Source organism: Melanotaenia boesemani, chromosome 23, assembly GCF_017639745.1.
Source record: "Melanotaenia boesemani isolate fMelBoe1 chromosome 23, fMelBoe1.pri, whole genome shotgun sequence".
NCBI lineage: Eukaryota > Metazoa > Chordata > Actinopteri > Atheriniformes > Melanotaeniidae > Melanotaenia > Melanotaenia boesemani.
The window spans coordinates 15423053-15447732 of record NC_055704.1 but is presented as its reverse complement, the minus strand read 5'-3'; the positions used below and the strand labels follow the sequence as shown (position 1 = coordinate 15447732).

The 24680-nt window shown below is 38.8% G+C and overlaps 1 protein-coding gene across 1 annotated transcript in view; it reads right to left on the bottom strand.

Moving 5' to 3' along the window:
• Positions 1 to 117: 117 nt before the first annotated feature.
• Positions 118 to 24680, bottom strand: part of LOC121634775 (proton myo-inositol cotransporter-like) — a 65628-nt gene continuing 41065 nt past the window's right edge. Inside the window, exons 5-10 of the mRNA XM_041977690.1 lie at positions 8631 to 8794; positions 8429 to 8549; positions 3110 to 3235; positions 2880 to 2998; positions 2004 to 2156; positions 118 to 1193 (exon numbers count right to left, since the gene is read on the bottom strand). Coding sequence (XP_041833624.1) covers positions 967 to 1193; positions 2004 to 2156; positions 2880 to 2998; positions 3110 to 3235; positions 8429 to 8549; positions 8631 to 8794 — 910 coding nt within the window. The 3' untranslated portion in view covers positions 118 to 966. The remainder of the gene's footprint in view (positions 1194 to 2003; positions 2157 to 2879; positions 2999 to 3109; positions 3236 to 8428; positions 8550 to 8630; positions 8795 to 24680) is intronic.

Sequence of the window (24680 nt, the reverse complement as noted above, 5' to 3'; positions counted from 1 at the left end):
TGACTTTACTGCTTCAGATGAACAAATTAGTTATCATTGCAGGATTCAAGGTGAACTTTTTTTCAGAAATAACTATGATCAATGGTTCATACCATCATTGTGTTGGTTTTGAAGAATTGCTATACATTGTTTAGTCAGGTAAGCAACAGAACTGAAAACCTGAAGGGTAAACAGTTAAAAAAAAACTTATTTAAATAAACAAACCCTAGCAACATAACATAGTCATTTCAGTGCTACTAAAGTGGTTTTGTTAAGCAACTGCTAACAACACAAGTTTGTGCAACTGTAACAATATACTGTACATTTCTTGTGATTGCTTTTCATAAAAATATCAAGACCGTCCACAAACTTTAGTCTTTCATGATGAGACTGACATCACTGTGCTATGCTACAAGCTGGAATAACATCAAACCAAAATGTGTCTCGTAAAGATAGGCATAACGGCACTATGGAGGAACATCTGGTTACAAAAGCTCCTGTCAGGTCAGCTGTTATGTGGGTACATAAACATGGTTCCCAAAAACAACACTTAGCATACCTTTTTCACTGGATGGGAGCTTTTCTGCATATTTTGGATTCTGTGTAAACAGTCTTGCTTCCTGTTCAAATCTATTAAAAAACTATACAAGAAAAAAAAATGCCTGTGCCTCTTTCTCTTTATATTCTGTCAATTGTGGGTGGAAACATTAGGACACTTTAACAGATCTGTCTCCAGATCCGATGTTAGGTCACCGGGAAACAAAATATTTATACTCCTGCTGAAGCAATGACCTGGACTTCCTGAATCGACTGATCTAAAAGTGAACAAACTCGTATTACTGATTGAAGGTCTTAACCTCAGGGTGAGGGTCACCAGTGGCTCCACAGATCACAGAATGAGATGAATATTAAAGACCCAAGCACTCTGCATGTTTCATTAATCCCTGAAACTAATGAAACACCCAGAGCGAGCTCAACAAGCTCTTCCTAGTCCACGTCTGATGCATCGTTGTCCGATAGATGGTAATTTGAACCTTTGACGCGAATGTACTCGACCTGCCGTGCCTCATCTGAATCTGAGGCGCCGCAGGAGCAAAGCTGGTTTTCAAACAGCGCCTCAATCTCCTCCAGACGCCGAGCTTTGGTTTCTGGCAGGCAGCCATAGATGAAAACAAAGCCCAGTAGGGCCAGGCTGGAGTACAGGAAGAAAGCTCCTGGGAAGAAATAAAAAAAAAAAGGACTGTTATTACAGATTTAGCCCACCCAGAGTAAAATTTGTTCACATTTGCTTCTACTAATGGTGATTGCAGACCAAACAGGCCAGTAATTCTGGATGTTGAGTGCACACCTCCAGAGAGACGTGTGAGCTGTAACATGGAAATGTTTTACTAAACTGAGGTATTGCTTTTAGAGAGCTGATCACCGTATGATGAATGTAGGGTGGAAGGATTGTGCCCCTGTCAAAGTGACATTACAGGGTTAATTGGAAAAAAATGAAGCACATAACGTGACACAAATGCACCTATAATAAGCCCTCCCACTAAGAGAATGTCAGGGGTTTAATGAAATTTCCTGGACACTAAAATCTCCATTTCCCCTTCATCAGAGCTGTGTGATATTTATATTACAACCATGCTTTATGTTAAATGCCACTTCTAAGACAACAGCATGTTTTTCCATCTTTTTTTTATTGTTCTTGCTGGATGATTGTTACCATCTAAATGAATGGGTTAATGACTCCAATCGATAATTAACACACTGCATCTCAGGAAGACTCCATCAACACCCCTTGATTTATTTCAAGCTCCATCAAAGGTCAGTTGTCTGTCTGAGGAGAAACCTGATGCAATGGAAAAAAAACAACTGTGATGTATCACTCAGCTCTTACCATCTTCCTGGTTTTGACTTTATGGTGCATAGAATCTGCTTTGTGTTGGACAGGACCGAATGAGAGCTCATCTTTGTTCCCCAAAAAATTAAAAACAGAGTAGAGTTGCCCAAAACTTCATAAACCAGAAACTGACCATAGTAGGTAAGGTACTGAGCCAGATGGAGGAATGTGAGTGACACCAAGACGTTGAAGGTCCAGTTCACTCCAGCTGCACAAGCGTTCCCAGTACTCCTCGCCCACAGAGGATAGATCTCAGAGTTAATGGTCCATGGCATTGGACCCATACCTGGGAGGCAGAAATGAGAGGTAAACCTTTATGGCATCTATCCATCAGGCTATAGAGGCATGTTTAAAGCAGCCAGACAAATTGGGTCAGATTTTGTGCTCTGAAGTTTAATTTTGCATGCCCACATTTAGACAGCTAAAAAAATTTTTTTTAGTAATAATTCCAAGCTCTGATATGCAACACGTGTCCATCTTTTTCTAAACAAATATATATTTAAGGAAAAAGTTAGAATAACATGTATGCATCACTAAGACCCTGTATTATACAGTTACCTTTCAATAAAGAAATTGTGATGCTTTTTTTGAGAAAGAAAAAGGGAAAATTCATTTAAAGAATATCTGTATACATATGGACTAGGCCTTAGATGCCACTGCAGAGCTGCTGCCTAAACATGGGAAAGAATGGGTCAAATAGAAAAAGACTGACACTAACAAACTAAGAGGGTATCACAACGCATCAAAGCTGCACTGGACGTGTTTAGCTCAATAAATCCTTTCTTCTTCTATGTTTGTGCACTGGAAAACCAACTGAGCTGAATTTGCAGTTTAACTCCTGTGTCTCTGTCCTGTCAGGACACCTGGATGATGGACCTTGCTATGACACAAATGCACAAATGTTCATGTAAATGGTTTGTACATATATTTGATCATTTACATACCATATTTCTGTTTGAATACAGGCAGTGGATCTTAAACTGAATAAAACTGCAGTTAATTCTCTTACCTGGAGCAAAAGCAGCTAGGTAGAGCACCAGACCCAATAAAACCATCCAAGAGTAGGAGGTGGGACAGTAGTTGTAGGCCCAGTATGTCTGATCTCTCATCAGGCTGGAGTTGGAGCATCTGGAAGACGGAAGCACATTCACTGACTTTTATTAATCTGGATCTTAGTTCAAGTTGAAATATGTCACCCCTACTCACATGCCTGTACTCACTGTGCATCCTGTGACTCACCTGCCCCATGCTGCGTGCTCAGTGGAGGCCTTATTGACTGGCACACAGGAGGAGGTGAGGAGTGCTGAACCGTTCTCACGGTAACAGAAACCACAACCGGGGTCCAACATGCATGGCTCGCACAGCCTGCATGCCAAACAGCAGACACAATACACATTACCTATGACTTCCTTTGGCTGATTTTTTTTTTTGCTTTGTACCATCTGTGCAACACTTCCTACTGCATATAAACCATTTGTATGCTAGTACTGAATGTCTCCCATGTGCTGGAAGTAATGAATAAACATTTAGAGTAAAATATGAGTGCATGGTAATGACTGTTTTCAACTTTTCCTTCCCTAAAATAATAATTTTCTAGATTAAATTTACATTCTTTCAAGCTCTACAGCCAGTTAGTTTAGATTATCTCTTCACGTGTAAGACAGTTTGAAATGCTGATCAGCTGAGGACATAAACGCTCACATGTTCTGCTTTTAAAGTAGTTTTAAGCTTCAGGTTTGATGTAGGGGTCCTTGATGAAATGCATGAATTATGGGTCTTTTTACACAGGTCTGCCAGTCTCAATGGGTTCACAGCTTCTTGCTCTTACAACACTTTGAGGTCAAGAACCAAAATAACACCTTATATCAGTACTGGGGACATGGTAGCAAATAGTGTGGGAGAGTGCAACAGTAACAGAAAGTTAAAACAATGACATTTAAAAATACCTACATAGATTTAAAGAATAAAATTATTTTAAGTTTTGAGAAAGTTTCATAAATTTCTGATTCAGTTATTTAAAACTTTTAATGGTGCTACTAATTAGGATAGTTAACAGGAGGTGAGTAACATGATGGCAGAAGTTCAGCAATGTGAAAAAAAAAACTGTTTGCAAATTTGAGCTTTTTTTAGATTTTTAAAATTTTATTATCAAGAGATTCTAAGAATCTGGAGAAATTTCTGTCTGCTGAAAATCATTGGATGCAGATCATTTCTGAGCCTTCAGACAGTCCTGAATTAACTTCAGTCATTGTTTTCTTGTAGACATCATTGCATGGGCTCAAGAACATTTCCATAAAATCTTCATATGCAGGTTGAATCGCCATCATACAAAGAAGAAGTCATTTGTCAACATGATCCCAAAACACTACTAATTCTTCTGAGCCAAAGCTCATTTAAAACAGAGTGAAACAAAGTGGAAATTTTTTCTTTAATTAGACTAATATAAAAACTAAAAAAGGAGCTCTAATTTCATAAGCCTGCTTCTCTGATGATGTGACTGTTATGCTCGCATCAGCCTCTGCCGCAGACACACCCACACATCGCTCACTCCCCGGTGTTCCAATCACGCACACCTGCAATCAATCCCATCAGCTGGCTTTATATACTCCAGCCCCATATCCTCACCCTGTCAGACCTCATTTCCACCGTGTTGGACTTCTCCTCTCTCCCTTCCTGGCTCAGACTCCTCCTGACTGACTCCTCTAAAATATCCTTATCAAGAAAAAAGTGCTTCTGTTTTTCCTCTTGTGAATAAATCCTGTTAAACCTGCTCTGTCTCAGGAAGTCCTTCGTAACAGTGACAAGGAAGGGATAACATTCCTCAGCTGGTCTCCTCAGTTCCAAAACGCTTAGAGAGTGTTGTTAAAGGAAGAGGGGACCCTACACAGTGGTCAACATGGCCTTGTCCCACTTTCAAAGGTGAGTTGAGCACCTGCTGCTGAACATATTCCTCCATACACTTACAAGTAGATTTTGATTAGCATTTGAAATTAGTAAGATCTGTGAACTTATCATTTATATAAGAAATTGTGCTGTGGTCTGACCTTTGTTACAGACTAAAGCAGGGGTGGCCAACATCAGTCCTCAAGAGTCACAATCCTGCAGGTTTTCTCAGGTTGGATCTCGAGGACCCACGTTGGCCATCCTTGGACTAAAGTAAGACAACTCCTGAATTTAACAATTTGTTTTAACCTTCTTTAGCAGCAACAATTGTTATTAGAGGTTCCATGTAGCTAATTCACCTCCTCTTAGTTATTTCTGGGAATGACAAAATGATCCCTCTACAGACCATACAATATATAAAGTTTAGAGCTTGCATGCTTTTACAGATTTTTAAATTATGAACGGGTGTCCTAATATCTGAAAGACATTTTTATGCAGTTATAAATTTGTTGTCCAGTCAGTGGTTGCAAGTCATCCTGACGCAGCAAAACAGACCCAAACCATTATGTTCCCGCCACTGTGCTTCAGGTAAGTAAGTGACTTATTTCTCCAAACATATGATTTTTTAAAACATTTTCATTTCAATAACCTTTGACCATCAGGTCTTTGCATCACTACATTGTTCCCCCTACGGTCAAGATTTCATACAGAGGTGCACTGTGAGTGTATGCAGTTCTCTATAATTGTGACTTATATAAAGATCAGACCAGATTTCATAGAGTGCAATGCAGGAAACTATGGGACTTCAATGAGTTCACGAAATGCTGCAGCTGTGAATGGGATATCCCATCCATAGCAAGCAAGAGTGGCCAGCTGTGGCTTTGATAGTGATGCAGTTGGTGAGGATGTGCATCATAATAAAACAAAGTCATTTCAGTGTGGTAAAAGCACTCATCTCTTCAAATTACCCCTCTGTGTGTGCGTGTGTCATAGTGTGTAACAGGGTGTGAGTACCGGTCAGAGAGTCCATTAGGCGCTGTTTGTCGTTATGATGAAAGAGTGTTGTTACACAGGAGTTTTATCTTGTGTCTGAGTAATTGAGAGTAAATTGGGACACAGAGGCATCTGATCTCTGCCTTTTATGAAGGCAAGACACACTCAAGTTCATTGTGGGTGTGTGTGTTTGTTGCTTCTGAAGACAAGGAAGGAATTGTTGCTGTTTTTGGATGTGAATGAAAAACAGGACATAAAACATTGTCAATATTTATGAAAAAGTTTTGAATAAATCAGTGTCTGGCCTGAGGAAGTATGAGGGTTTATTGAATACAAGAATCAGCCTAGTTCTAATATCAATGCGAGCTTTAAATGTACAAAATCTATCATTTTAAATGATCTTCTTGCTGAGTAAACATTAATTCTGACCTTCAGCCATAGCTTATAGTGTATCACTTAATGTGATGGAATCATAATTACAATTTGAAACCCTCTAAGGCCCAACCCATGAAAAAATGGCAAGAAAAGGTTTTTATTTGATCCTTTAACAAAATGTAACAAAAGAATAAAATTTTTTTGGGAGGGATATCTACCATTTATTACAATGTGATAGTTTAAAAATATTATAATGTGGTTTTCTGCTTCTGGTTATCTATTAGTAGTTAGAAGACTAGTATCAGATTGTGTTCAACAGGATTTTGAGCAAAGTTTATACCTTAAATTAAAGCAAAATGTCTCAGAAACTGTAAGTAACAAATATGTCATGTCTGGCTCTTATATGTTACAGTTTTAATGTTTTTTATTGTTCTGTTTTATTTTATTTCTCTTTTATTGTACAGCACTTTGGTCAGTCATGTTGTTGTTTGTAAAGCGCTTTATAAATAAAGATGGTATGGTATTAATTCTGGCGAAATTATTACATTGATATTTTATGAGTTTTTTGCCATCTTCCCAGGGGCTGATGTTAAGTGGAGGGTTCATATGAATTTGCATCTTTGTTTTCAGTTGTTTGACTATTAAGTGTCATGTTAGCTTAGTACAAGTTTGATAAGGGAGTTTTGGGAGAAATTAGTACCATCTGCAAATACAGAACACGTAGCTTCAAATAATTTCACTGTCTTAATTAAATTTTGTGATTTTGTCTGACTTATCAGTGTTATCAAGAGGTGCATTTACACTCACAAGTCAACATGTGAGGACTGGGCTAGGTCACCAAAGCTGAGCTAGCTGCTCCTGCATGGGCAGTAATGCTTTGTTTCCACATATGAAATCTCTCCATATATTCCATACATTGAAATCTCTTTATTCTCTAATAGGTGTGTGAAACACACACCTGTACAATGACAAATGTAACTTTTGTAGTGGGTTTTGAAGAGACAACACTATAACCCAGGAAGTTAGCGAATAAAGAAGTAACCATGCTAACAAAATACTAGCTGACTGATTAGTACCTTTTAAGACCATTTAAGTGAAAAATTTATGGTAATTATTAGCCAACGTATGGAAATGATGGGAAACTATGTGACAGAGAGCAAAGACCCCCAAATATCCTCTCTTTACTGAAATGATACTGTACGATTAAGTTTTTTTTCAAAACTATGGTCCCTAATGCCTAAATATAACCTATGAAGATGAAAATAAGCTCTGCCTCCCCCCTTTCCCAGTTGCTGTCCCACATAGCATCACTTTTTAGGACGCTTTCACGCACTGTACTTGAACACGTTTTAACTCGTCAGCTTCAGTCTGGTCTCATTGCAGCACTGATGCCTGCATTGATGGATTCCACGTTGTTTCCCATGACAAATACAGCCGTGTAACAGGAAAAATACAGTCTGCTCCAGAAAAAATAAATCACAGAAATGGAGGCAGAGGAGCAAAACAACCATATAGACTGCAACAGAGTTTAAGTGTAACAAGTAGGCCCACAAACAGATGCTACCAGTCTTCCACTTGTCAAAGCTAAACTAGCTAAACATTGTTGTCTTTTGCCAATCCAGAAAAGTTGGATCCACCTCACAAGCTGACAGGATTAGATCCTCAGGTTTCTTTTAATGTGAACATACCAGCTTCAATATATGGTTTGGAAATGCTGAAGGTTAGAGTCCTGACGATTTTAGTTATGATAAAAATAACAATAAAAACTAAAACAATGACAGTTACAGACCTTCATCTACACCAGAGGAGTTCTTAAAATCCAGTGTTGGAGGTTTGCTGATTAGTAAAGTAACAAGACATGATGCCTTTTCAAATAACGCCGCTTACACTGTTTGCATGGACTACATATTGCCCTTCAGTTTCAGCTGACTCTACTGACTCTACAACAACTACTGCTTTTAGCTCTTTGTGATTACATGTCAGACTATAATCTACTTTAAATCCCCAGGAAACACTTGAATAGTGATCCACTCCATCTAAACACCAAGGTTTTGTATGTTCTTTTTTACCTGAAGGAAGTTAGCAGTGGGCATAATTTGAGGGCTTAAACATTGAGCTGTATTAATATCTACTTCCCAAGTCTGATTTTAACAACCTGTATTAACTCTAGGACATGAGGAATAAAGGTAAAGATGCTTGATTATGGTTGGTTAAAAAAGGAGGAAATAAAAAGTTTTTTTTTCCCCAATGAAATTGGAAGTTTTCCAGTGAAATTGATCCAAACTTTAAATGTGTGTGTTCACTCACTGATACTTGGAGCAAGTCGAGTTGGATATGGCAGGGTCTAATGGGTGGCGAGTGACTGAAGGACTGTGCTGGGCAGACATCAAAAAACCAATGGCCAGTAGACTCAAACTCAAACATGTACCTGTTGAAAAATATTAAACAAAAATAAGCATCAATATCTTCCTTTGGTGTTGGCTCTTTGAACCATGTCCTTGTGTCTTACCTAGAATACTCCCCAATGTGAGCTTCCGGCGCCCAACCCTCTCCACCAGCCATACACCCAAGAGGGTAAACAAGAAGTTCGTGAGGGTGGCGAGTCCCGCCAACCAGATCGCTAGTCTGTCATCCCGGACTCCTGACATCTGGAGAATGGTGGCGCTATAGTACCTACATGACACAGAGACAGAAGTAAACATGTGAAACCTAAGAATATAGTTTGACATTTGGGGAAAAATACTTTAATGTCTAGAGTTAAAGAAGATCAGCAACACAGTTTTGAATTTATAGTTTAAAACATTAAAATATCGGCATATGAATTTTATTTTTTTCATTAGTGCTTTAAAAGTCCAGGTAAGCAGAGTTTCATCCCCTTCTGCCAGACTTGGTGCTAAGCTAAGATTATCAGTCAAGCAAGAGGCAAGACATTACAAAGCGGATCATAATAAAACTCAAGTGGACTTCTTGTTGCAATGAAAACATGCTGTTAGATTTACAATATTAAATAAGAGTGTATAGCAATTAGTGAACCCAAGTTAGTCTTTAACTTTGGGTTTAGAACTAAAGCCATACCTCAACCATACCTCTAATCACCGGTGAGCCTCCTTTTCTGTTTGGTAGAGCAAATCTTTCAGTAGCTATGTTTACATGAAGGAATTTTAATCAGATTGAATGTCCAATCAGAATAAAAATGCCTCATATAAACATGTCAGCTGATCTGATTGGCCTTGATCGGAAAGAATTTTCAATCTGATCAAGAGGGATGGTTTAAACCTTTTCATGCTCAGATCAGCAGAACAAACCAACCATGTATACAGTCATTCAGATAGTTTTGCAGTGGATGATGTCTCTGCGCACGCTTGAACCACGTGGGGGTTGCGTGACGTAATGAGTTTCTGAGAGGACTTGAACAATGGTGGCAGTGAAATAAAAGGGGACAATGGCGGATACAACGTTCATGCTAGAAATTGAACGATTTAAGGATCATTGTGCATTTAGGCGTTCAAAAGGTTAAAAAAACAAAATCAAAAAACAGTTCTTCTTCCCAACTGGTCAGCACTGCACATGTCAAAAGCATTACGGTCGTATTAAATCTCTTTATCATGTAAATACAACTGATCGGATAACTTTATCTAGCGTCCATGTAAACATGTCGGCAGGAATCTCCGATCAGATGGATTTCAATGGGATAAATTAAATATTTTTTCTCTTGCATTTTTCTCAATTTGATCAGTAGAGGGTTCAATCTGGTTCACCCACCCAGTATTATTTGTCTCAAACTCTCAACCAACCCTCTCTATCCCTGTCCTCATCCATCCATCCATCCATCCATCCATCCAGCCATCCATCCATCCACACCTGACATTTATTCATCCTATCTTTCTCTCTTCCCCTCTTTTTTTTTTTTTTTTTTTTTTCTTTTAACTTGTCCTGTCCAGCATCATAGCAAGCAAAATGATAATCTGGTTGCTGTATCGTGCTAAACAAATTTGCTCTGCCAAGGGGAGGCCTATGGGTAAGGCTCCTCTTGATAATCTGATTAATTAATTAATTTATTTACTTTGAATCATGGAATCTATGCAATCTTGCTGGATCTGACCGGAGGAGACAGAAAAAGATGGAAAATAGCAAAAAGAGCAAAAGGGAAAGAAGAAAGAAGACAAAAAGATCACAGACAGAAGGAAACGACCCTTCAATCCACACCATCACCAGACAACAAACTGTTACACCTGTACATGAACACACCAGACAATTTCCTACAACTTTTACAAAAACAGAAACACACACACAGAAAAAACAGAGCTGCTAGTCATTAAGAGTTTTTAAATAATAACCAAATCAAAAAGACATAACAGCGACCAGATACTAACTCACAGGAAAAATACAAAAAAAAAAAAAAAGAATTAAAGCCTCTATACCCGAGTGCCATCCACTTATACTGAGATAGTTAACAATCAGCTATAAATGTCTCACCAGTCACTTTCTGTGGCCTTTCCTCCTTCAAACTGTGAAATAATTATTCCTGCAACCTTAGAACCATGTTGCTCCATGTAGGCAGATTACCTCCAATCATCATCAACAAAGCTCTTAGCTGGCTGCAGACACCTGCATATAGCTCCACTTCCTACTTCTGATATCATGTAACAGACGAGACAGTAGGGGGAAACATTCATATAGTCCAAATAAAAAAAGCACACCATCTTTTATAAAGTATTACCTTTCAGTGCACAATAGATGGAGAAAAAAACATTTGAATTCAGAATACAGACATGTAGACACTATATAAAAGACATACAGCAAACAGAAACCCAAATTCCTGAGAGGCTGCTACAGAAGTACAAAGAAAGAAACATTCATTAAAGAGGAAACCCAAAGAGAACATCTCCAGTATTGTCTGCCTTTTTTTTGTCTCTACAGGCAACTTAGAATTAGCATTCTTCTTTTCATCTCTTCAAAAGCATATTATCTCTTTTCTGTCCTCTCTCAAATGCTCCTGTTTTGTATCTTGCTCTTTCCCAAAGCAAAGACATCCACTTCGAGGATTTACATAATAACATTTAGCTTTTCTGTAATGGTATTCGGTCAGATGGAACGTCCACAGAAACAGACAAAAGATGCTTTGCAGCTCTGATTCAAGAGCTCAATCTAAGCTTTATTTGATGCATGAGGACAAAACTTACAAGTGCCTTTATTCGTCATATACAAACTTAAATATGTCTGTTGAGTGGACACACACACAGAGATGCAGATACATGCACGCAGACAGACACACATACGAGAAACAAATACATTTTAGAGCAGCAGCAATAGTAAAATCACTATTTCTGTTCTCAGTAGTATAACCTGCTGTGTTCCATCTATCCCTGCATCATGCTGATTAAAGCTTGCAAACACACGCACACACACACACCCAAAAATATTCTGCCTTAAAAAGCTGTTAATAGTAACTTAAATGTTAATTTTTCTGACCACAGTGCAAACAAGTGAAGCTTGTCTTAAATGTTAAAAGCGTCTTAGAAATGTCATGTTGCTGCGTGTCAAAGTTCTCAGGTGGCTAAATCGAACCTGTCAAATTTCTGGCAACTGTGATTGCCCATTCTCTGCACCTTGTATGCCCGTGTTAGGGGTGCGGCGTTGTTATTTTCGTAACATTTACAGGCAGTAATGAAGCTCTGACAGGATTGCTGTTAGCGAGAAAAGAGGACAGCTTGAGAAAAATATAGGGTGTTTTATTATTTCTGCTCCACATCTCTGAGTAGAACTCCACAAAATAGTAGTTTTGCTAATAAGCATGCTTATGACAGAGCTTTTCTCTTTTCATCTTACATCATTAAGTTAAAAATAGTTGGAGGCTAACTGAAAGTTTTGTTCATAAAGAAAAGCAGCTGCTAGGCAAAAGTCTACCTGGATCAAAAAACATCATTTAAATTCTTGGTATGTTGTCAAATTTGGGTGCAGTTCATATTTAATGCTGCACACACAGTAGCTGCACTTAAAAATCTGTAAACTTAGTATGACTGACCCTGTGTGTCTTTTGCATCAGAAATTCCAAAAGAGCATTTTTTTTGTGCTGGTGGTGAGACAAACTTGCAATAAGAAGGAACTTCTTGCCTCATTTGTGTTACAGGGATGTTACATCGGCAGTGACTCCAGCCTGAAAGGTTTCAGCTATTATTCCTGATGCCACGTGATACCTCTCTGTCTCAAACACCGACCTCATGTCAACACATGCCATATAATGACAGGAAATACTGAACACAGAGATTGAATGAAATGGCAGCCTAACGTAGCTTCATGTGTCTGATATCAAAAAACAGTTTTTAATTAATCTTTTATTTCTTAGTTTTACCCGCGTGATTATTTGTTTATTAAAAACTACACTAAACTGCAGATGCAATGTGTAAAAACCTAACTTGATCCCATGGTCTTTTAGCAGCAATAACTTAAAGTAACTGTTGTTACGGTGAAATTGTCTTTTGTAAGACCCAGTTTTGTCCAGTCTGTAGACCTTAGCCAGATGGGCTCTGGGTACATGGCTGACTCAGTGACTAAACCAAGACAGCAAAAATAATAGGGTTAGTTCTGGAGATGGACCCGGATAACAGAAGTGGGCTGGTGTCTTTCAGCATGATGGGCCAGTACTGTTCTTGTAATCTGGACCGGCCCTGCACCACATGTAGATTCTGAAGTGGGGATGTACATGTACAGCACAACTCAAAGTGCGTTATATAAAATTTTTAAGGCCTTACAGAAAGGTGCAAAAGAAATATTAAAAGAAGAATCATAAACTAAAAATAATTACAGAGATTAAAAATAAAAGAATATAAACAAACTAAAAAAAAAGAATAAAATAAATAAAAAAGAAACAAACTAAAACAGAGAGAAACAGACACTAAAAGATGCATAGTGAGATAAACAGACATCAATACATATAGATTCAATGGGAAAGTGTGTCCACCCTTTTTACTGATAGTGTATGCTCAAAATGAAAACTATCTTAATTAAAAGCAGTATAAATAAATAAATAAATAAATAAATAAATAGAACTGAGGTTTGGAGCAGACTTCAGGTTTTCTGGTGGTTTTTTCCAGATGTTAGGAGCATAAAAACTAAATGCTGCAATTGCCTTGTTTAGTTTTAACTCTCGGGATGGAAAGCAAACTGTTCCCAGATGATTGGTCCCAGTCAGGTACAGAAGCGGCTTAGATCTGCTTTGAGTCTTCTGACTATAAATTTTCCCACCCACTCGGCACAGGTTTGTGTTGCATGCACATGTCTAGGGGTGGATCCACCTCAAAAATTGTCCAGGTCCCATGGGTCTAAACAAGCCCAAATCATGACCCCTCCACCACTGAGCTTGACAGTTGGTAGGTGTTTGTGGTGACATGTTGTCTTTGGTTTTCACGCAATGGCGTGCTGTTTGTGATGACCAAACATCCCCACCTTGGTCTTGTCTGGACAAAGTCTTATGAAGTCTTAAAGAAGTCTTGTGATTTGTTCAGATGCAACTTTGCAAACCTTCTGTCTTTTTCTAATTCTACGCTCATCAACTTTCAAATTTTACAAGCTAACTGAAGCCTGAGGAGTCTGGGATGTAGCTCTTGGATTAGAGCCATTTTTCCACCCACTTCTGTGAAGACAGGAAACTGTCTTCATTGTTTTTCTTTTTGACTAATCATTTTTACCTTTCTCATTTTGTGTAATCAAGCATTGTGAGAAAAAACAATTGGTATGTGAGAGTTTCAGACAGCGTCATGCTTGCAGAAATCTTATATTCCACAAACACAGACACACTGATGAGCACTTACACAGCCTTTTACAAAAGAGACCTCATGGAGCATTGCTGCAAAGCAAACAAGAAGAGGTGTGATCTGACCCTGACCCCAGTCTGAAAATGAAAACATGGACCCTTGCTCCTGTCATGCTTCAATTCTAAACCTCTCAGGCAGGCAGAGAAAAAAAAAGAGGAATAAAGGTTGAGAAGTAGGAAGAGGAGAAAAAAAGAAGAGTGATAACCCTAAGGATTGCTTGGGTAAAGTCAGTAACCGGTAAAGTATAAAATATCTAGACACAGGCACCTAACACAGCTACATTTATGAATCAGTTTTGTGCTTTTGTATTATCACCAGCTTGGCAAGCAGGTATTTATTTACTTCTAGAAGTAGAATAAATCAAATCCCTAAAGCCAGACTCTAGTCAAATATTGATGTTTTTAAGAGCCGGTTTTGTCAGTCTATTGGCAGAGTATGTGTTGCATTTAAACTAAAAAGAGGATTAGAGTGATTTTCACTGGAGATACTGTCATCTAGTAAACCACTAAAATCAATTATGCCTTTTCATAAGCCTCATTTAAAGCTGTTCTTAGCCTTTTTCAAACGAGTGGTGGTAAGAGGCTGCCACTGACTCATGGGTGACATTTAATGACAAATTGCATGATTGTCTTGGAGGCTACTGACTCTTGGGACAACACACATGATCGTATAGGACCAGTATGTATTAGCTGCAAATGACTTTACTTATCTTTGCAAACCCCTTTTCCATGGATCCCATTAAGGCAGCATGCACATTACAAAGCAAGATAGATGTTTTTCTGTCAATATTGCAAACTATAATTGTCTTTTTAGGGATTCCAGTGTTTGTGTGTAATGGTTCCACTCCAGTTGCCTGGCAGACTTCACTTAAGTAACCTGTGATACCACTTTTGTTTTATAGTGTGTGACTCTCATTGAGAGTCGTGACTCACCTGAGGTCTCTTTAGAGTGACCATTGTCCATAATTTCAATTGAGAATAAGTGTGAATATGTGTATAGTATCCTTTCAGCTATCCAAAGACAGCTGAGATGTTATTGTATGTCGGGTAAGATGATGCCTCAGTTCTCCTCCCTTTCCCCTCCCGCATCATTTACCATTTTCAGACCAAATTTGTTTTGGCATCCAGATCAGCTTTAGATACTAGTGAGCTGAGCCATTTTCTTTACATTGTTTGTGTGGAGTTGACAAAGATGCTAACTCAAATTTCACTCTGTTTTCGATCCTAATTAGTCAGACAAATTTTTAATACCGTAAATCTGTGTTGTAGATATCAGAAGCAATATCAGTTAGAAATCACAAACTTATGTAACTTAATCATGTGGATTAAAAAGCAGCTGGAAAAGACAAAGCTGGGGATCATCTCTAAGGCGGCTTAAAGACGAAGACTGAGCGAGCAAACAAGCGAATGAGTGACCGAGTCACTGAGTAAGAGATGAGGTGTTAGAGCAGAGAAAGAGAGGGAAGCATGAGCGAGAAAAAGATTGAAAGGTGAGAAAAAGAATGGATGGAGAAAATACAAAAGAAGGAATGTTGGTGAGAGAACAAGAACAAATAGACAAGAAGAGATGTAGAGAGAAATAGAGAGTGAGAGTCTGTGTGTGAGAGACAGAGTTGGAGATTCTCTTGGGAAGAGGCCTATTTTTCAAATCCAATGCTTATGTACGCCCAAATCTCACCAGAAAAAGTATAAGCAAATTTTGAGTCTTGAATGGTAAAATGTGCAATCCTCAACTGTGCCTTTCTGACTAATAATTCACAAGCAAGAGTGAAGCAGAAAAGTTGAACAACAGTGGTAAACTCAGCTCTCCAGCAGGGGTGTCACAGGTCTAATGCCTCCTCCCTGTTTGGAAGCACTTGTGGCCAAATCAATGGTGTTGACCATCTACTGTACATCAGAATTTAGCAAAATGTCAAGTAACTGGGTCATTTCTGAGCTTTGGTAGGAGAACCACACATTTCTGTTGTGAGAATGTGCAATAGTTTATGCTGTATAGCAACCTCAGTTGACGCCTGTCAGAAAGGAACCATGCTCTAATTTAATGAGCACCGTTGCGTCTAATTACAATAGCATAATACTCCTGACAGTACAGGGATAGTAACTGCAAGTTTTCAATCTCCGATAAAACAAAAGATGAAGCTGTCTTCTTCAAGAGCCTGGTCCATTTCTGATGGTGGCTACCAACCAACAGTGACCAGAAAGGTACCTCAGTTTTTACCAGGTACAGCAAATTCTGCATTGTTTTTGCGTGTGTACTTAGGAAAATCTACTGCTGCACATTACTTTTGTGCATTTCTCTTTTTATAAAAACAGACTTAAATATCTGTAACTGTGGTGTGACATGGATCTCTTACATGAACATGTGTGTGTGTGTTTTGTCAGTGACCAGTTATTGGTTTTGTTTTCGACGCAGGCCAGTTGGCCCTCACAGATGGTCCACAAGACAAATGTCACGTTGGAAATGTCACGAGAAGCCGGTTTTACATGGTCCCCTCTGCTGGCAAACCCACAGGAAGCTGGCACTCTCTTGTGTGTTGTGCACATGCTATGCAAAACCCCAAACTGAAAACACAGAGCTGCTTTTGTGTGCTTGGCTTTGTATGTTTCAGAGCACTCCTAAGCAGCTCAATCAAAACAACATTTTCAAACCAGCTCCAACATCGTCACAGCATGACCTCTTTAATGAGAAATATTCTAATTTTCCTTCTAATCATATTCATACAGAAACACATCACAACATGCTCAACACACCATACAGCATGAAGCTTGTTTATTCTGGAGATGGAATGACATTTACAATGTAATACACATATTTAAACATAATGATGCCTCATAATTGAAGTCAAACACAACAGCAACACTCTGACCTGCTTGAATAACAAGCGATGATGAGTTTTTTTCACCCACACAGGTGTTAACATATACCATTTATATCAATCATTTGAACCTTTTGTTTGTACATTTTTAAGAAGGGTAATTCCCACCATCATCAGTTGTATTAATACAGGCATGTTTCCAGCTTTGTTCCATGTGTGTATCCTTTAATTGGTTGAAAGCCCAAAATACAGTCTCTTTATGTGGATTGGACCACAGGAAACCAGTCATGCTTAAAACAGCTGCAACGGCTGCAGATCATTTTGTTTAACACTAATATGCAAATGTCAATAAACCACATTATAACTGAAAAAATATGCATGTGTTTCTGCACACCTGGATGGATTATTTGGCGGATCAAGCCTCAAATTTGTTTGACTTTGGTCCCTGAGGTTGAAAAGACTCAATTTTCAACTATTTTTTTTCTTTCTCCTTTAGTTTTACATGATTACACTTCAGAGATGTTCAGTCCTGCTCCTCAAAGGCTGCTGTCCAGTAGGTTTTTTAAACATTTCCTGCTTCAACACATCTGATTGAAGCTCCAAGAATCTCTTCAACAGTTTTTCGTTAAAATTTGCCCAAGCTTGTATAATGGACTATCAAGTATAAGCCTGTCAAGCTGCTCTATAATAAAGGGCACAACATCCAAAAAATTCTTAAAAAATTATAGTACCAGAACAGCTTAGGGGGGCTGTATAACATAACTGTGGGAAACCAGGAGGGGGAGAGAGGACTTGATAACATTCAGCAGCTGATGACATTTTTGATGTACTGAATAATGGAATGTGTTTCAATACTACTTTTTGAGAATTAACTCCAAATTTAAGGGAACGAAATGACTATTTCTCTTTTTAATTAATATGAAAATTTAAGTGGGTGTCAAACTAAAGAACCATTACTATTAGAAAATAAGATAAAAGAATTATTAAAGCTTCACAACAGTATTGACCTTTCTGAGGACATTAAAAGAGCTGTTAAAGTTAATAATGCTGGAAAAGATCACAAACCCACCCAGTGGTAGACCTGGCACACAATCTATAAGAAGAAGGTCAACGTTGCAAAGAAGGTACACAACCCAAAATCCAATATTCCAGTATGGCCCAATATGTTGGTCAAGCTTAACTTGAGACGTCTTGATAAACCTAAACACATGAGTAAAACCCTTCTCCTCCTAAATATACAGAAGAAAATGTCAGCTTAAAAAATAAAATCCAGAATTAAACATTAAACATTTTTTTTCTACAGTATTATTTGCCCCCATCTGATTTCCTTTGAAAGTCTATTTAAACTTCCTCTTCTGCAATCTCCCTTTGTCCTCCACAACTTTTCCCACCTCATCACCATCAATGTCTTCTCCCTCCTTTTCCCCAATGTCCCTCTCTACTTCTTCTCCCTCTTCTGTCCACCTCAATCTTTGTCCATCCTGTTCTGCTGTGTCCCTTATCACACTGTCAACACACTCTGCTGACCTGCCCTAACACACAGCAGTATCCACCACCCCACACTGACCTTTACTTGAGTGATTATGAGGCTAATTAAATCAAAATGATCCACAGGCTCATTTAGAAAGGTGATATTTGGCCTGCTGCTGGATCACACTGTTCTGCATTTATAACATATATACTACTGTAGATGTCTTTTCTGAAACAAGTACACCCATCCATCCCTTTATGTGCAGGCTGTCAGTCAGGCAGAAAGGGGCTCGGGGATAACAACATGCAGACAGAATGAGAAGCAGACCAGACACTTATTTATGGTCAATTTTGTCTCTTCTCTCCCAGGTTTCTATTACAATATATGAATTTTGAATGCATGTATGAGGGTGAGGATGTTATTTAGATAACCAGGGAGTCCAGAGTAAGAGAGAGACTACCTAGCGGGTTCACATCAACCTTCTTCAAAAAACAGTGTTTAATGTTGACTGCACTGTTTAAAGTCCTCAAAGGAGTTTTTCCCTTTTTACTTGGGAGGAAAAAAAGCTAAAATATACTTGGTAGATCACAAACATGCCTACCAGTATTGACCTGTTATATAAAAATTCTTCTACATTCTGTAGTGGAATTTATTTATCAAAGATCACACACTGAGTGAGAATCAAACAAAGTATTTAATTAAGAGCTGATCAGCAATGAGAGATCACACAGTCAAAGAAGCTTTGGCTGCACGAGTCTGGGGAGGTACATGTGTGCTTGGTTAATATAGCCAGAGCATGAGCTGATAACATCGAGGTCGAAGGTCATTGTAGTAAACCCCTCATGGCCTGGTACAAGGAAGAAAAGAAAAGGGGGAAGGGGAGCTCACTAAATCCTTATCTGGGTACACAGTCATTCTCCTCCCTGAGTAAAACATAAGCCAAGCTTTAACAATGCAAAGTGTAGAATACAAACTATAAGGGTTATGTGTAAATTTTCCATTACAATTCACAGCACAAAGAAAATGAACCCAGCAATGTCCAAAATGTTCTTTCATTATAATGATGATGTCAGGAAGCCATGGACATGAGGACCCAAGTATAGGCAGGAGGCAGACCGTTGCAGGTAAATTGTTTAATTAAGTAAAACTAAACTCACTTAACAAAAAGACTCCAGTGGCAAAAACACTGACACGGCATGGACTAACATCTAACAGAAACAAAGATGGCATGGACTACATTTAACAGCAGCAGAGGTAACAAACAATGGACTGGCCAAGGAGGAACTGAACACCAATGGCTTAAATACACTGAGGCACAGGTGAGGAGAATGAGCTAATCAGACCAGGTGAACTAATGAGCAGGAACCAAAAAAAACACAGAACTAAACATGACCCTGAACACCGAAAACATGACAAAAACCCAGAACATGAAACAACTTAAGTAAACCAAGAAACATATACCATAAATCATGACAGATGAGTCCAAAATTCCTTGGAAAATGTCAAAATGCAAGGAAAGATGGTTGGGGATTTCTGTAAGGACTCAGGAAAGGAAAACCACACTCCAAACAACCACACCTACACTATCCATCCATTTTCTCCAGCTTATCTGAGTTTGGGTCACAGCAGTTCAAGCAGAGAAGCCTAGACTTTCGTTTAATCCAAACCCACTTCTTCCAGATCATCCCAGGGAATCCAAAAGCATGTCCAGGCTAGCTGATGCCAAAAGGCATCCTAACCAATCTTATCTCTAAAGGAATGCCCAGACACACTGCCGAGGAAACTCATTTTAGCTGTTTGTATTGCAACCTTGCTCTTTTGGTCACTAAACACGGTTTGTGATCATAAATGAGGGTAGAAATGTAGGTTGACTTGTAAAAGAAGAGCTTCACCTGTCAACCGAAGAAGAAGACATCTAGCTGAAGCTGAAAGCTAATAAATAAAAATAAGTTTTAAAAGTAGAAAGTTGAGGGGCCTCTCTCTAATGTGCAAGGGCAGGTTATTCCACAGTTGGGGAACAGAAATAGAGAGAACTCCATCCTTTTTATGGCTGAGGACCATGGTCTCAGACTTGGAGATGCTGCACCATCCCCTCCATTCCCTTTAAGCAGACTGAATAATGTCTATAAAAAAATACTTTAGACTTTTGTGTGTAGAGTGTTACTCTATTTCTCATAGAGATGAATTTTTGTCAATCTGTACCAATGTAATGTAATCTGTAATAGTTGGTCCCTATCTTTTATCAGTTTCCTACATTCATTATTAACCATGGGCAAGATTTTTCTTTTTCTTTCATTTAATTTCCTTCTCTTTGTAAAGGTTGTCAAAACTTCATTAACTTTTGCAGATAAATAATTACAATCAGGTTCTGCATTTCCACCTTTAAATTCTGTATTCTTTCAGAACTAGCCCTAATTTATGTTGCTGACTCTTAGGTACTAAGTTCTAAAAAAAATTAAGCTTTAAATGAATCAGAAAACCTGTGAAATCACTTCCATTTTTCCCGACATTGTTACTCATCTTTATTGCAGATAGGGTTAGCACTTGATTATGTAAAGTAAAAAAAGTAAAAGAAAGTAAATACTGCAGCATGTAGTGGAAAACACAAGGCTTAGTCACTATGCAAGTCTGTGCAAACATGAGCTTGAGTGTTAGCTGGATCCTCACAATAAGGCACCGAATTACACAAAATCCAACACAATATGATGTCAGCTTCACACTCGCAGCTGAGTTGCAGAGTTGGACTTTACAGCCTCCAGTATAAATAGACATCTCTGCTTTCGGTTAATCAAAATGGTAAATGAATGAAAAATAACAGCTTCTTAACAGTTGGCAGTAAATTGTTATTGTCCCTGCTCTAAAGATTCCCAGTTGTAGGTCTACGAAGTTTATCGTCATAGAAATGAAGCACAATAAATGCCACAGCACCATGGTGAATGAGCCGTGCTTGGAAACAGACGAAGCACAGTCGGCTGCAGAGGGAAAGAGGTTAAACAAACTGCATGTGTTTAGTTAAGTTCAGCTGTCAGGATGCATTACGGACATCTGATGGTCATTAGTGCAGTAGTCTCTAAAGGTCAGTCTGTCAGAAAACAGGATCAAAAGCATCTGCTAGTCAATGAGTACAAATCCATACCCTAACCAAAACTCCTACTGAGCTGGTCCAGGAATCAGATAATAAGTATCTGGTCTTCCAAACTGCGCCATCCAAATACTTAGAAATTTCCATAATAAGTTTCATTTAATTATTTTTTTCTTCTGTGGGGTTGCTAAGTGAATCTGTTCCAGTACCACTGGCTACAGAAGTTTTAAAGACAAACATGTGGAAGCCTAAGAACAGTAAGACACTAAGACATGGTGATTTGCTTTGATTGGCAAAATGATTTCAAGTATGGGCCTCATTGGTATGCAGCAAGCCACTTTTCCAGCCTGTTATCTGTCTCTGTTATTATGAAACATTAATCTGGTGTAATGTGATTAAACCTATTAGTCCTATGGGGTCTGTTTATATAATATTAGCCTGATAGTTGCTGGCTTTGTGGGTTTTTATTGTTCCATTAGATGATATTCATCCAAGTTTGCCTGCAGAAGCAGAAGGACGTATGAGAATGAGAAAGAACTGATCATCAAACCAGCATACATGATAAAGTGAGCAGCTGTTCCTCACAGCAATAAGCACTGAGTGAGAAATCTTGCACAGTAACTGTCTGAAGCTGTCCTTTTAAGTCTAAGTGAATGGGGTATGTGATGATGATAGAGTACTATGCTTCACTATATAACTCTCTGTCAAATTTGATCCTTTGCATCAATCTGTCATACAAGTGTAGCTTTTAGCTTTATTTAAGGAAACTACTGTATCTGATTCTTCAGCTAAGACAATGCTGACCACTGTCTGATGCTGAATAATAAGACTGCAAGTACCACCCTTCAACTGGTCTTCTGCCTGTTTTCATTTGTTGTGGATCAGAAGGGCTTACCTTTGGTAAGCTTTTTTATATTGCACCTTAATAAAGAACTTCATGTGGCACATAACTGTGTCCTTACATTATTGACTAAAAAAATGTGTGAAGTCAGTCATTCAGTCACTGTCAAGCTCCCAAAATGAGAGAGCAGAGTGTAATAGTGTAATAGCAGAGTGAGAGACATTATGTGCTATTTTAGTTTGGAAGAGCTTGGTGGTTTAATCAGGAAAAGCAGCTGGGGACACGGGGACAGGAGCTGGTCTCTAAACCACACTGATTTACTGGCTCCTCAGACCTCTTTTATATCACACAGGCAAATAAGTCTAGCCTGGCAGCTTCGCATGGCGATCAGTAGGGAGGTTGGTGACAGGCAGGGGGTAGAGGATGTATGACAGGAAAAAACAGACTAGGCAATCTTTGCAATGTGTGTTCCTTATTCTATCACTGATAAACCAGGTGTACTTAATGACAGAAAAGCTATTTCTCTGTCAAACAATTCAAAGCTTCAAGTTCTTTAATGGGAAGACACAGTAATAGTCACACAATTGGACAACCACAATCACAAATCCAGTTCTGGTCCTCAAGGCCTACTGTCCTGCACACTTTCAATGTTTTCCTGCTTCAACACACCTGACTCAAATGAATGTCTCACAGTAGACTTGTACAGAGCTTGTAAAAGATCGATTAAATTTGAATTAGGAGTGTTGGGATTTATCCATCTAATACCTGCATAACAGTAGCCACTGAGGACCAGGGAGGTGAAAATTTAAGAGAGAATAAACACTTCTGTTTCTGTTTGCAACGAAATATGGTTCCATCCATCTTAGTCAATGGTCTGTCTCTGGTGTCTGTGTGTGTTTTTCTTACCCACTCTCATTGACGTCTTCTAAGACTCACAACTTACTATTTAATTTATTCATGTTCTTTACAGTTTAGTGCAGCTCCTACATTTTATTTAAGCTTCATGCCCATCAAAGGCAATACGGGTTTATGTTAGTATGCATGCTAATGACGTGAATTTGAGTCCTAACAGTGCAATGTGTGGTATTATTATGAAGATTGGGTGAAGGATTTCTTTCTAAAATTTGCATCTATAATGTCTATGACCGCAACAGCAAAGCTGTAGTCAACAAATTGTTTTTAAAATTGTATTTTAAACACTACGACTTTAGAAAAACAGGGTAGCCAGAGGTGCATGATGAACAGCCGGGGTTGAACCACTGCTCCACTTCGAGGAATACATTCAAAAAGGTTTAACTAGGACTAGAAGTCTTGGAATGGATCCATACTCAGCCGCTTCACAACCTGACATCAAGCCCCGTTGAGCAGGACTCTGGTTATTTGGTGGATAGCGATGCTTAAAGTTGTGCTTTGACTCATTTCACAACAGCAACTACTGCATCCTACCAGGTCACAGGTGAGGCGTGGCAGATGGGGAGGAAAATAAGAACCCCAGGCAGCAAAAGAGATCCACCCAGGAAAAGTAACAGAGGATATGCAGCCAGAGCAAGAAGACTAAGAATGTGTTTTCCTGATAACTGAATAGACATGTTTATCAAAGTAAGTACAAAGTTAAACCAGAACTATCAATAACTATATTTTTCTGTGCTATAAAGTAATAAAAAAATACTTCTGATTCTGTGGGTTTTAGTTAAGTATTGTATATTCAACAGCAAGCTTTGTTTCTGTTTGCATGGACAGGACAGTAACATTTATAACTTATTTTTGTGCAAAGCCAATAAAAATCAACTTAAATGGAGACGCTGTTGGAAATTGACTGTCAGCCATGTGAGGTCTTTGATGACACTTCTGAAGGGTGCAATTATCACCACAGTAAGTCGCAGTGCTTGTTTTTGCAAAGAAAAGGGCAATCTGATTCCAATTTGTAGACCAAGCAGAGACGTGTCTTAATGCCGGATGCAAACATTGCACAATCTCAACAGCATCTTGACTGAAACATGGGTCACTGTTAACGCTGTTAGACCTTTTCAGGTAGACTAGAAGATTGGCAGGCGGATAAGTTGGAGAGACAGTTAGGTGGATGGGGACAGCGACAGATTTAGTTTGGCCCCTCTGCTGTTCAGAGAGTTGGCAGCAGGAGGTGAGGATAAATATACAGCTAGAGAGGCAGTCAACAGAGACATTCACTAAAAAACAAAGAAGTGACAGACACCTCTGCTAATGACAGCTTCATTTCTCTCGCCCCTCATCTTCCTGTTCATTCAGCCATTAAGCCCCAACCACACACATATGGCCTTACCATTAAGCTCATACAAGACATACGCATACATCCACATGTGTGCTTGTATGTGGCACGCACACGTTACATACAGGCATGTGCGAAAAGCCATAGTGCCACATTCTGCACATAAAATAAAAATCACACATGCGTGCAGACACGCCCCGTACAGACACTGCTCTCACCTTCTGTTGGTTGCTAAGCAACAGCACATATCCACAGATTGTTTACAAAGCCTTGTAATATAGTTCAGCTGGG